Here is a 14,867-nt window from a genome sequence, read left to right as displayed (position 1 = left end):
ATAGATCTACAAGCTCTTCACCATTTCCATTTACAACACTGAACACCCCATGTACACCAATTATTCCCTCAACTGCCACATTACTCACCTTTGCATTCAAATCACTCATCGCTATAACCTGGTCTCATGCATCAAAACTACTAACACACTCACTCAGCTGCTACCAAAACACTTACCTCTCATGATCTTTCTTCTCATGCCCAGGTGCATATGTACCAATAATCACCCATCTCTATCCATCCACTTTCAGTTTTACCCATATCAATCTAGAGTTTACTTTCTTACACTCCATCACATACTCCCACCACTCCTGTTTCAGGAGTAGTGCTACTCCTTCCCTTGCTCTTGTCCTCTCATTAACCCCTGACTTTACTCCCAAGACATTCCCAAACCACTCTTCCCCTTTACCCTTGAGCTTCGTTTCCCTCAGAGCCAAAACATCCAGGTTCCTTTTCTCAAACATACTACCTATCTCTCCTTTTTTCTCATCTTGGTTACATCCACACACATTTAGACACCCCAATCTGAGCCTTCGAGGAGGATGAGCACTCCCCACGTGACTCCTTCTTCTGTTTCCTCTTTTAGAAAGATAAAATACAAGGAGGGGAGGGTTTCCAGCCCCCCGCTCCCGTCCCCTTTAGTGTGAAGAAGTATTTAACTCAGTTTTATTCATGCTTGTTCACTGTATCCCACAATGTTGATGTAGTGGCTGGAATGGTCGAAGAAGCAGCTCTCATGTGCTCACATCTCTCCAGCTATCATGTACAGTGCATCAAAATCAAATTCCTCCAGTCCACAACCATGCCTCACAGACCTTTCTTTGGTTCCCTTAATCACTCTGTATGCATAGTTCAGCACAGTGAAAGCATGTCACATTCTGTGTATCTCATTGCATCAGTCTGCCCAGTCCCATACACATCTCACAACCTCTTGCATGTTCGAGCCCCATTAGCTCAAAACATCTGTCTCTCCATCCTTCCATCTTGCCCTTGGTCTTTCCCTTGTCCTTGTTCCTGTCTCTTCTGTTGCATATATCCTCAGTCTCTCCTCATTTGGATAAAAGTCTTTTAAGGCGGTGTGGCCATGCAGAATGCATGGCAGATGATAGGCTGGTCAAGAAAGTAATTTGTATGTCAGTAGATGATAAGAAGAAAGGTTAGTCCATAGAAATGATGGATAGGTTTTGTGAGAAATTTGCTTAGGTTTTGGAATGATTGAGATAAGGATGTTAGAGGAGTGACTTGGGATTGAATGAAATGGAAGTGTTTTATGTTTAAAAGTGGCATGAATGGAGACCTTGGTCAGAATTGACAAATCTGAGTGGGTAAAGAGAGATAGTAGAAAGTGCTTTTGTGAGTGGAAGTTCATGGTCCACATAATACATTGGACATGTGTTGATGTAAAAAGAAATGGGGGATAAGTGATGTTGTAGGGACTGCTATATCTGATCCTCCTGATTGAATTGGATAACTAGAATCAAAAATATTATTTCATACATTATACAAATTACTTTATCACTGTAAAAGAATAGTGAGGTGATAATCACATGTTTTCTTACAGAAAACAATCTGTCAGTATGTTTGTCAATTTGAAAAGTAAGATTGGAGATGTGGCAGACTTGAAAAAGCTAACTTCTCCACAAGCTCTGACGTCATTAAGTGGTTCTCGGCAACGTTCTTCACAACACACTCCTGGGAGTCTAACTCCTAGATCTCGTCACTCTCGTCAAGCTTCTACAGCATCACTCCAAGCAGTTGGATTGCCTATTTCCCCGCCTCAATCTCCAGCTGATAATGAAAAGTCCATCAACAGTCATGATGTGGTGTGTACATTTAGCTTCATTTCTCATCAAAACCCAGTATGATTTGTATTATCATGAATTGTGTAAGAATATTCAATTTTGAATTCCTCTTAGATAAATAGGTAATCATGAAATGATTTTTCAGGTGCAAGAGTTAGAGCGTGAGATCACAAAATTACGAACAGCATTGGAAACACAGCAGGATGCATCTCTTGAACGATTAAATGCACGAGAGCAGGAATGGAGAGGGAAGTTACAGGAAGAACACAACAAAGTAATTTTATGTCTCCTCATTGTTGGTTGTCTCAAAGTTTTGAAGAGACTAGGCTAAATATCTGAAAGAATATGGGTAAAACTAGTTATTAAATTGTTGATTTCAATTTTGCATAGTAGTTGGTAGGCATCCACCGAGCAGGGAGGTACTTACTTATACTACCCTCCTAGATATCAGATGGAGTGTTAGTGATGGCTGCATTGTGAGCCAGCTCTTCAATGGATGTCAAGTTGCACTCCACTGAACCAGGTCATAGTTTTATCTTTCTGCCTCAACCATGTATGGACTACTGGCATTCTGTCCATGAATATGCAATCTCTCTTTGTCACACATAACACTTGACAACATTCAACTTACCTCATTCTTTGTCACTCTAGATTTTCCTGTTGTGAGTGCTGTGCACTATCCCTGCCTTTGGTGAAATGGTAGAAGCTATAGATAGAAGTAGTAGGAAGGAACATTACACAGAAACTTTAGTAAGGAACAACAGGTAAATATGTAGGTTTGAATATCATACAGGAGCATTATGTTAAAATATTAGTCAGGAATATGTGGTAGACATATTAGGTAGAAGTATTTGGTATGAACATTTACAACAAGCCTCTGAAAACACTGTGCAGTCGTTGCCCTCTGCCACTGGCCTGTTAAGGGTGAGGCACTAAAGGCTAAGAAACAGTATTGGAGTTCACTAGTTATGGAGACTTTTGTTGCGGTGGCCACCCCCTTGAAGGAGTTCCGGAAGGGAATGGGCATCATATTTATAAGTAGATAAATGAGTCCATTTTATTGCACCTGAAAACCTGCAGAATGTATCTTGTATTTTGTCATTTATAGGTGCTTGCTAGTAATTTCAATTAGTTACAGAAGGATCCTTATCTTTCCTTTGGATAGCCCACTCTCAATGCGACATGACAATGCATGGCAATCCCATGAATACGGTATAGTGATGTTAATATCATAGAAACTTCTCTGTTGGATTTTTAGGGAAGAGCCCCATGAAGCATTGCTGAGGAAGAATTTATAAGATAGGCGGTTTACACACCCTCTAAGGCTCAGTCATGTGCACTGGATGCTACCTTTGATACAGAAGATAGTGAACATTAACGCTGCCTCACTTACAAGAGAAATGGCGAGCATGGGTGAAAAGAAATGTTAGTTGTAATGAAGTAAGAACTCAAGTAACTTTTGTAATTATGGTGAACATTTTCTTAAAAGTGAATTTTCCATCTTATTCTGTAAAGGGATGGTGTGGCCAGTATTGGATATATTTTCTTCTTTTTCGTTGGAGGCTGCAATCATGGACAAATGTCCACAGTAAGGCCGGGCTGGAATTAAGATATAGAGAGGATTATGAAAGGGAAGAAGAATGGACAAGATAAAGTATTTACAAACTTTGGAGGAAGTGGAAAACCTGTCTTTTGAAATGTTCCTGGTCATAGTTATTAGGAAAACTTGAAAGGGTAGACAGTTCCAGAGCCAAAATGACACACCCATGAATTGCCATCAGCCACACAGTAATCATGTGATGCAGCAGTTTGCTGAGTATTGTATGGTCTGCTTGGTAGAGAGGACTCAGGCAGCAAACTCAGGAGTAAAAACCATAGCATTGCAGCGTAGGGCAAGTGGGTCAAGTCTTGAAATTAGCCTGGGAAAGTTTAAAGTCAAACTGCTTTTAACTCAACTTTGTCAGGTGAGGATGCAGAGCTAAAACCATCTCAGATGTGAGAGCAGTACTCCATACAAGGATAGATCACTCCTTTGTATAAATGGAGCACTTTTTGTGAGGAAAAGAAATTTCAGCATCTAAACAGGGCCCCCAGTCTCTTAGAGGCCGAGTTAGCTGATTCTGTAAGGTAGGGTTTCCAAGGAAGAGTGGATGTTTCAGTAATACCAAAAGTGTTCATTGAGTCAAGAGGTGGAATTACAGAACTGTCTAAGGAGAAAGTTGTAAGGAGTTTTCAATAGAAATAGTAGAAATTGGGTCTTGGAGGCATTAAACTTAATCAGATTTTGTCAACCCCAATGGGATATTCTGTCCAAGTTTAAGTTCATTGAGGAAGTTGTGTTGAGATGTGATGTGGTTCGAGTGTGAGACAAAGGAGCAGAATTGAGGGATGTGGAGTGCATTTGTTTTTTTTTTTATGGAAAAGAGGAAATCATTGTTATATAGGAGAAAAATTGTAGAGGAGAGGACAGTACCTTGAGGGAAACCATTGTTGATAGAGAAAGAGAGAGACTGATCCATCACCAACCATGGAGATGGATTGGCCAGAGAGGAAGTTAGAGAAGAGGGAGCATTGTGAGGCGGGAAGCCAAAAGAAAGGAGCTGAGAGATGAGATGCTAATGTCACGCCCTGTCAGAACCAATGGATATGTAAAGGGCAACCCCATAGGATTCTCCCAGATATTACAGTATTGATGATCAGACATTAATAAGATAGGAAAGAATATCATCAGTGGATCTCACCTTATGGAAACCTTATGGATAATCAGAGAGAAGACTTTGAGATTCAAAATATCTAAGAATACAAGAGTTGAGGAGGGCTTCTAAGACTTTGGAAATGGTAGATGTCAAAGCAGGCTTCCAAGAAGGAAAAGCCTGGTTTTTCAATAGAAACAGAATAGACAAGGAAGCATAGGTGCAAGTTCAGAGTTGTGCACTTTCAGCACATGGGGATGGATACCATTATAACCATATGCCTTTGTTGTTTCCAGAGAAAACAGTCTGAAAAGAGATTGTTAGAGGGGCATAGGATTAGCTAGGGGAGCATGAGTTGGGTGAAGGACTGTTAGAGTCATCTAAGGTGGATTTAGAGGAGAAGCAGGAACAAAAAAGAGTGTTACTTTGTCTTTGGGAGAGACAATTATAGTATCATCAGAATGGAAAAGTGAAGGCAAGTTAGAGTCACAGAAGTTGTTAGCAATGCCCTTAGCTGAAGACCAGAAAGACCTATCAGTAGATGATGAGGATGATGAGGAGAGGTTGTTGCACTTCCCTTGTATGAAGAAATGCTTTACCTTGTGGATAAAATACTTGCAGTGATTATGGGCTGTTGTAAATGCTGAATTGGAGTCAGAGGAAGGAGAGTTTTTCCAAGCCCAGTATGCCTGAATGGTCTCAGAACGGGAATGGTTGAATCATTGGTTGGAAGAAAGGAAGAGGGTAAGTGCTTCCATTCCCACAGCAATAACCTCTGCTGTGTGTTTGGTAGAGATGGAAGCATCATGACGAGACAATAATTTATCTTTGGAAAGTCAGAAGAGAATTATCGTAACTTATTCCTGTCAACTTTGTTGAGATGCTAATATTTATTACACTTGGAAGGGGCAGCTTGAGGATAGGTGCCATTAAAATAGATATATTGAGGAGAGTGTGATCAGATGAACCACTTGAGGGTGAGATTGTGTAGTTACAGTGGGATGGAGTAGAGGTGAAAAACAGATCCAAGATATTAAGTGAGTGGTTGCAGTGGTCAGGAATATGGGTAAGGGGGAGATAATTTGCTCAAGATTATTGAGAATGGAGAATATATGGGTTTCAGTCTCCTAACCATTTGTATGGGAGGATTCAACCATTCTCATGATGAATGTTGAAATCCCCTAAGTAGGTGATCTCTTCCTTTGGGTTAGAGGATGCCACAGTCTCATGGCAGTAGTTAAGCAATTGAAGAAAGATGTAGAATTAGAAGAGAATAGGTGAAACAGGAAAAGTGAGGTAGTTGGGAGACAGACCTGTAACCACATAACATCAAAGTTTGGGGACTCATAGTCCTCAAGGCATGCAACAGGTGTGTTGATGTTGGATTATGCACAGACACCACCTTTGAACTGGAATTGTAAGTAGAGATTATAGTTGGATATGAGAAAGAGGCTTGTGAGAACATCATTAGATAGCTGGGTCTCATAGAGAAGTAAGATATTGGGAGAGGTACCAGACAGATGGTATTCAACAGAAGAGAAGTTAGAAGAGACCACAAATATTGGTATAGTGAAGAGAAAAAGAGAGATGTCTATCAGAGAGAGGAAGTTCATGGAATGGGCTGGTACTACTTCTGTCTGAGCCCTCCTTCTCACTGATAGTAGAGTCAGGCAGAAACCCAAAGATTCTTAGCACCCCATGATGCCTGGGAGTAGAGGCCATATATTTGTTGGCTTTATCATGAGCTTTTCTGAAACCAGTTGTTTTATATGGTATGAAATGAGCTTTATGCCATGGACCATGTTGTCTAGTGATCTCTATTATCTCCAAGTAACCTCTGAAATACGCAGAAAGTTTTAGTAATGTAATGAACATCATCCACGTTTAGGATTTCAGCAGTAATGAGAGATCTCTTTCTCCTAATTTTCATTGTATTTCTAGTACATGAAAGAGAGAGCTTCATCAAATAGTTTGATGTTCCATGTCAGTTCTTGGGAAATTTGCTGATTTAGAGTTTTTCCTAAGTTTGCGTTCATTTAGACTAATTCACTTTGACTGTGGGATTGGGTAAACAGAGTATTTGATAAAAGATAACTGAAGTACACAAGGAGTAAAGGCCATGTATTTGGTATTTGATTATACTTGGTACATAGATATTGTCAGATACTACTATGGGTGAGTTGTAGTTTTCATAAGTAACTGCAGGTTCTAAGTTACTCATAAACAGACCTAGTGCTCCTTGAATATGGATTTTCAGAAATGGGTCCCTAACCCCAACCCACCTTTTAGTTATTTTTGCAGCATATAGGAATTTAGGGATTCTTTGTTTGACTGTTTGTAAATTTTCATAGATAATGTCAGTATTGTATTTGCTTAAATATAAGTTGGTTATTGATTAGAATATTTTTTAACATTTTTTCATGAGCATTTATATAGCAGAGACACCCAAATGTAAATAGTGGTAGAATTAAAACCTGTAAAGCAGAATCTGATATGTTGGCTAGAATATGAAATTCAAGAATGTTAGGCTTTTGAGACTGGCTTTATTGCTGTATTAGAAAGTGTCACATTGTGAAAAGCACTGACATATTTTGTGTCCATAACCAGTTGAGCACAATGGCAGGAGACTTAGAAGCAGCCTGTGAAAGAGAGAAGAAACTGCAGCAGGAAGTAGATGCCTTTAACAGTGACAAGAAACGCAATGCAGACCAGCTTGAACAAGCAGAAGGTAAGCTCCTGGTCCATTATTTTACTTGGAAAGAAAAAATGAAGATTTCATTTTTCTTAATGATTTGTACAACCCTCTCAGTATTCAAGGCAGAGAGCACATGCAGAATTCTTCCCAACCAGTTATAGTCACTGACCATCTCCATGCTAAGTGTCAAGCAGTTTTGCTTGTAGAGTATACAAAAGAATTCTGCATACTCATTTGGATGCCCTTTTAAGTAAATACCACTTGCTTGAACTTTGAAGTATAGATATGAGAAAAATTGTCTTTTCATATGGACACAAGGGAAAGAATACAAGTTTGGAAGCAGGGAATAACAAAAAAAAAGTTAGAAATGAGGAGCTGATGTTAAGAACTGCGTGGAGTCTGAATTGTATGTAAAACACCTAGTGGTCTGCAATATGCATATGGCCAGAGAGATGAGCTGTTAGTTGGAAAAAGGGAAATACCAGATAATTAGTTAAGGTGAAGGTGAAGCTGATTTGGTGAGGTCTACTATTAAAGGATGCCATGTTTGACAATTAATAAAAACAAAATTTTCTTTTGTGATTGGTAGGGTAAGTTCAGTATGTATTCACTGTGAATGATGTAGAGCTGAAATCTTTTGAATAGACTTTTATTTTGGAAAAGCAATCATTAAGAATGGTATCATAATGAGAAAGAGTTTAAGAACAGAATAATGGAAAGAGGTTGGATTTGTGATGATCATGCAGTACAGGAAAGATTTAAAGAGTGCAGTGTCAGAGAAACTGATAGAACCTGAGTTACTGAGAGCTCCAGGGAGGTCCAGGAACTCGTTCTTGCCTTAGATTTCCTTCTGTGGGCAGCCAACAGAACCAACATTGTGAACAGAAGACAGCTTGTGTACGTTATCACTTAGAATATCCTGCTACATTGGTCATCATTTGAAACCCATAGCACCAAAAGATTACGTGTTCAGGTTGTCTAAGGGCAGTATAAATTGTTAAGACATTGTTTTCTGGGGCTCCATGGTAAAAGGTTTCACACCCAGGAAGCAGTGTTTTCTTCACTTGTGTGTTTTGTTCTCATACTGTACTACTTGACAAAGATAGATGGAAATACAAGCTTCATCATTGTATCATTATTTGCAGATGATATCAGAATACAGGAAATGACATGTTTAATGAGGATTAGTGTGACAAACATAATTTTTGAGAAAGTGAAGAGCTGTAGAGAAAAGTGAGCTAATACAAATGTTATACAAAAAAGATAAAAGATCTATGAGTAAGTATAGTTGATTGACTTACCTTGGGCATGCATAATGAACAACCTTTTGCCTCAGAAAAAAGTAAACTAGATTTTTGGAAACTTCAAGAGGAGAAAGGCATACATGATGACAGTCTTCAAAAACTTCAGCCTCCCAGACTAGAATGCTGATGTAAGTAAATATCACCTTTCAAGGCATATGAAATTATAGAGCTAGATTAAGTGCAGTTCACACTGCCTCTTGAATATCTAAACAGTTGGGAATAAATGAAATAACTTAAAGTTATTTGTGTAGAGAATATACATGAAACATGAAAGATATACAAGATTTTGGTTTCATACCTGCAAAATTTTGAAAGGCATGGTCAAATATGTATTCAGAAATCGTAACTTGTTGTCATGATACTGAATTTAAAATACACCTTACATACAATAAGAAAAAATGGGGGAGCTACCAAAGCCAAAAAATCTTTAACTTGCTATCTGCAAGTGTTATGCATTGAAGAAATTGATAAGCTCATCAGACAAATACCTACAGAGTGTACCTAATTGTCCTGATTGTATAAGATGTATAGTCCTGTGTGCTACATTTTCAAACAGATTGATTGATCACTCTAGCAGCAGTGCAGCTTGTTACCAGAACAAGCCTTACAGATAGAGCCAAACCAATCGGAGTCAGAAAACTTGGGAGCAGATTTTCTTTTGAACACTGTATATTGATTAAGACAGCAAATTTGTTTATTATCTTCTATAATTTTTTAACTTTGTATTATCCTTCATTCTTTCTGGGGATAATGTAGTACCACATCTATGTTTTCCATCTTAAATGACACAAGACTAACACAAAGTACAATTGAATATTGCTTAGTTTAACACAACTTTGGATTTCTTTTCATACATTATCAAATGTGTACGTGTGGGAAGAGAGGAAAGTGATTGGTTCTCAGTGAATGTAGGTTTGCGGCAGGGGTGTGTGATGTCTCCATGGTTGTTTAATTTGTTTATGGATGGGGTTGTTAGGGAGGTGAATGCAAGAGTTTTGGAAAGAGGGGCAAGTATGAAGTCTGTTGGGATGAGAGAGCTTGGGAAGTGAGTCAGTTGTTGTTCGCTGATGATACAGCGCTGGTGGCTGATTCATGTGAGAAACTGCAGAAGCTGGTGACTGAGTTTGGTAAAGTGTGTGAAAGAAGAAAGTTAAGAGTAAATGTGAATAAGAGCAAGGTTATTAGGTACAGTAGGGTTGAGGGTCAAGTCAATTGGGAGGTGAGTTTGAATGGAGAAAAACTGGAGGAAGTGAAGTGTTTTAGATATCTGGGAGTGGATCTGGCAGCGGATGGAACCATGGAAACGGAAGTGGATCATAGGGTGGGGGAGGGGGGAAAATTCTGGGAGCCTTGAAGAATGTGTGGAAGTCGAGAACATTATCTCGGAAAGCAAAAATGGGTATGTTTGAAGGAATAGTGGTTCCAACAATGTTGTATGGTTGCGAGGCGTGGGCTATGGATAGAGTTGTGCGCAGGAGGATGGATGTGCTGGAAATGAGATGTTTGAGGACAGTGTATGGTGTGAGGTGGTTTGATCGAGTAAGTAACGTAAGGGTAAGAGAGATGTGTGGAAATAAAAAGAGCGTGGTTGAGAGAGCAGAAGAGGGTGTTTTGAAATGGTTCGGGCACATGGAGAGAATGAGTGAGGAAAGATTGACCAAGAGAATTTATGTGTCGGAGGTGGAGGGAACGAGGAGAAGAGGGAGACCAAATTGGAGGTGGAAAGATGGAGTGAAAAAGATTTTGTGTGATCGGGGCCTGAACATGCAGGAGGGTGAAAGGAGGGCAAGGAATAGAGTGAATTGGATCGATGTGGTATACCGGGGATGACGTGCTGTCAGTGGATTGAATCAAGGCATGTGAAGCGTCTGGGGTAAACCATGGAAAGCTGTGTAGGTATGTATATTTGCTTGTGTGGACGTATGTATATACATGTGTATGGGGGTGGATTGGGCCATTTCTTTCGTCTGTTTCCTTGCGCTACCTCGCAAACGCGGGAGACAGCGACAGAGCAAAAAAAAAAAAAAAAAAAATTATCAAATGAATTAAAGAAAACGTAAGGCTACAGATATATATTTATTTATTATACTTGATTGCTGTTTCCCGCATCAGCAAGGTAGTGTCAAAAAACAGACAAAGAAAGACCCATCCACTCATATACACATATATACATAAACACCCATACAAATGAATATTCATACATATAAATATCAACTTATACATGCATACATACATATACATGTACATACACAGCCATATACATATGTGCACATGTACATATTCATACTCTCTTGCCTTCACCCATTCCTGGTGCCATCCTACTTCACAGGAAACAGCATCAGCAAGGTAGCACCAGGAAAACAGAAAAAAAAGGCTACAAATATATCAATATAAATTACAGAGCCCAGACATTTAGTAGCCACCAATCACACATTCATACTGATGGTCATTGGGTTACTAAGGTTGATAGGAAGAAAGAAGGATAATAAGAAAGTTGGAAAACATACATAACCAAATAGTAAGCAAAAATTATGCTGTCTTATTAGATATATATATTATTTTTATATCTATTTCTATTATACTTTGTCGCTGTCTCCCGCGTTAGCGAGGTAGCGCAAGGAAACAAACGAAAGAATGGCCCAACCCACCCACATACACATGTATATACATACATGTTCACACATGCACATATACATACCTATACATCTCAACGTATACATATATATACACAGACATATACATATGTACTCATGTATGTAATTCATACTGTCTGCCCTTACTCATTCCCGTCGCCACCCCGCCACACATGAAATGACAGCCCCTTCCCCCCGCATGTGCGCGAGGTAGTGTTAGGAAAAGACAACAAAGGCCACATTTGTTCACACTCAGTCTCTAGCTGTCATGTATAATGCACCGAAACCACAGCTCCCTTTCCGCATCCAGGCCCCACAAAACTTTCCATGGTTTTCCCCAGATGCTTCACATGCCCTGGTTCAATCCATTGACAGCACGTCGACCCCGGTATACCACATCGTTCCAATTCACTCTATTCCTTGCATGCCTTTCACCCTCCTGCATGTTCAGGCCCGATCACTCAAAATCTTTTTCACTCCATCTTTCCACCTCCAATTTGGGCTCCCACTTCTCCTCGTTCCCTCCGCCTCTGACGCATATATCCTCTTGGTCAATCTTTCCTCTCTCATTCTCTCCATGTGACCAAACCATCTCAAAACACCCTCTTCTGCTATCTCAACCACACTCTTTTTATTACCACACATCTCTCTTACCCTTTCATTACTTACTCGATCAAACCACCTCACACCACATTTTGTCCTCAAACATCTCATTTCCAGCACATCCACCCTGCTCCGCACAACTCTGTCTACTTGATTGCTGTTTCTTGTGTCACCGAGGTAGCACCAGGAAACAGATGAAGAATGGCCCATCCCCTTATGTCCACATATACACAAACACCCACACATGCTCGTATACATATCAACATATACACTTATACATTCAAATACAAACAGTATAATAGTTCCAAAAATATTATATGGTTGCGAGGCATGGGCTATAGATAGGGTTGTACGGAGGAGGGTAGATGTGTTGGAAATGAAATGTTTAAGGACAATATGTGGTGTAAGGTAGTTTGATTGGATAAGTAATGAAAGGGTAAGAGAGATGTGTAGAATCATGAAATATGCATATTACTGCATATAAGCATGTTACCCAAATATGTAGGTCTTTTAACTGTTGTTTAGAAATGTTTCATTTATTACATTCCATAATTTGCATATTCATGTTGCTTGAATAATGTGCAAATTCATGGACAGGCATTTGGGATACTAGTACATCATCAAGAAGATCAGTGATGAAACTCATATGTTTTTACACAGTCTTATGTAAAATGTACATGTAATCCCTTTCTGTAAATTATGTCTAAACACTTCATGGTGGGTATTCCATACCCATTCATGAAGATATTTTAGTGGTATATTAGCATGGGTGTGGTTGATGTTATTTAATGTATTTTTTTTTTTGTATGGGAATAGTTATATAGAAAGTGGCAGATGTTTGCCTTTTTATATGAGTTAAACTTTTCAGGGGTGTGAATTCTTGGCAGGGTTAGTATTATTGGTGCATATTTTCATCATTTAATATTGATAGCCCTCCTTGTTATTTTCAGCAAGAGTGAAGGGTAAGTTGCACATGGTCCTCTGCCATACAGAAATAGATGTCTTGTCATAACTGGTCCAGATTTCTTGTCCCGGTGAGTTGAGGCTAGTGTTACTGGTTGAAAGGTCAACTTAATGAATCACAAACATCAGGCAACTCATGCTCTTCGGAGCTAAACTTTTATCCATAGATGTAATGGATGGGATATTTTTGGAATCTGGTGAAGTTTGATGTAAGAGACTATTAGTTGCTATGCTTTGCTTATGATGTTTCATCTCTATTTTCTGGTGACGGTACAAACCAAGTGATTAAAGTGAAACTGCCTTTTTTATCTCTTAATACCTTTACTGTCTTCTCTGCCTGTATAATTTTACAGTTATGTCATCCATAGTCCTCTCTCTTTTCTGCTGATGTGATGCTTTGATATTAATGTTTTGTATTTATATTTGTTTGTACAGTATTTCCATACAGTATGCAGTGAACGGCTTATTCATCATCAACATTTTGGCAGAAAAATGAGCAGAATTCCTCATTTGGCAGTCCAATCAACATTGTATGGTTGGAGTGAATATTTATAGAGCTGTCGGTATTATGCTTGATCTTCATTTGGATAGACATGTATTTACAAAGTAACAGCAGCATACATTCGTGATATGCCACAAACCAACCTTGTCCCTAAATCAGTGCTACAAACCAACCTCATCCCTAAATCAGTGCCACAAACCAACCTCATCCTTAAATCAAATGATTGCTAAGTGGCTCTTTTCAACTCAAGGGTGGGCTGTTTTGATAACTGTTTCTTTCCCTACACCTCAAAAATTTGGAACTCTTTGCCCTCTCATGTTTTTCCCTGTCACTATGACCTGGCACTCTCTGAGAGACAGGCTTTTTACTTGGTCCAAAATTTGTAAATACTTTCCTTTGTCTCTCCTTTTTTCCTTTCATTAACTTCTTCATATTTGAATTAAGGCCTTGCCTTGATGGGGATGTTTGTTCATGACTGGAGCCCACAACTTGTAGAAAAAAAGAAAGAAAGAAAGAAAGGCATGAAGGACCTACTTAAAATCCATACAGAAGCAACTGCTTACCCAGCCTATACTCCCATTGATACAAGTAGGGACTTTCTTGCAACAGGCCCAGATTACAAAGCAAATGCACACATTAAACACTTTGGGCTAATTGCAGTTTGAGCACTTTGAGACATCTTCAATTGCTTCAAGGTATGCAATAAAATCCCAAACATCTGAAAACTTTTTAGCACATTCCAAATCTCTAAGACCTCCAAACTACCCAGCTCCTTAATTCCTATCACCATATATCACCTCTCTCTTTAGTACCCTGAATTCTCTGAAAAACTGATCCACGATAGGATGAAGCAAAGTATCCCACTCTCACTTACGTAATGTAACTTCAGACCCAACCATTCTGCCACCACTCTTTACACTGACTTCAGAGAACACAACCAAGATGGCTTTGACCAACTACTACCCCTATCATGCACCATACAAGGACAGTAGACCGCAAGAAAGCAATTGATGCTATCCTCCAGCAGATTCTTCATTCACAAAAGATACGTAATGCTGCCCTCCACAACAGTGATGAAATGTGGTTGGCCAATTTCATAGCTGTCCACCCTGCCAGTCACTCACAATAGCATCACCTCAAAATCCCTTATACTCTACAATAGAGATCCCAAAAGAACAGTTCTTTCTCCAGTCCTCTTCAGTCTACTTTATTGACTTCCCAGCAGACCACATTAAGGTCCTCTTATATGGCGACGACTTCACAATCACATCACAGCACCCAGATACCAAAGTAGCACCAACAGACATACAGCACTACATTGCACATTCAAAACAGTGGTTCACCCGGAACAAAATATCTTCTATATCTATATCTATATCTATATCTATAGTAATCTTCAATCACTCTTTTAACCCTAGATATACAAGAATCTAGCTCAGACCCTTCAGTCATCTTGAATGAACAGTCACTCCCCCTAAACAAGACACAAACCATTCCAAATATCACTTAGGACACACACGTGATATTCACTCCATACAGTGATGATAACACAAAAGCAACGCACAAATAAAAGGTCCTCAGAACACTAAATGGCACCAGATTTGGACAAGAAAAAGAATCCCGAAGCACCTCCTACAAGCAATTCATCCACTTTACTTTAAACTATGCCTCAA

General features: G+C 39.2%; 1 protein-coding gene across 2 annotated transcripts in view; it reads left to right on the top strand.

The window, feature by feature from the left end:
• LOC139766015 (golgin subfamily A member 1-like) overlaps positions 1-14,867 on the top strand; it is a 60,989-nt gene that overhangs the window by 8,065 nt on the left and 38,057 nt on the right. For both annotated transcript variants that reach the window (XM_071694104.1, XM_071694103.1), the window contains exons 2-4: positions 1,561-1,822; positions 1,947-2,075; positions 7,102-7,222. In XM_071694104.1, the coding sequence (XP_071550205.1) occupies positions 1,577-1,822; positions 1,947-2,075; positions 7,102-7,222 (496 nt within the window). In that variant the 5' untranslated portion in view covers positions 1,561-1,576. The remainder of the gene's footprint in view (positions 1-1,560; positions 1,823-1,946; positions 2,076-7,101; positions 7,223-14,867) is intronic.

Source organism: Panulirus ornatus, chromosome 56 (assembly GCF_036320965.1).
Source record: "Panulirus ornatus isolate Po-2019 chromosome 56, ASM3632096v1, whole genome shotgun sequence".
Taxonomy (NCBI): Eukaryota; Metazoa; Arthropoda; class Malacostraca; order Decapoda; family Palinuridae; genus Panulirus; species Panulirus ornatus.
The sequence above is the reverse complement of the archived record's forward strand: the minus strand, read 5'-3'. Positions and strand labels throughout refer to the sequence as shown.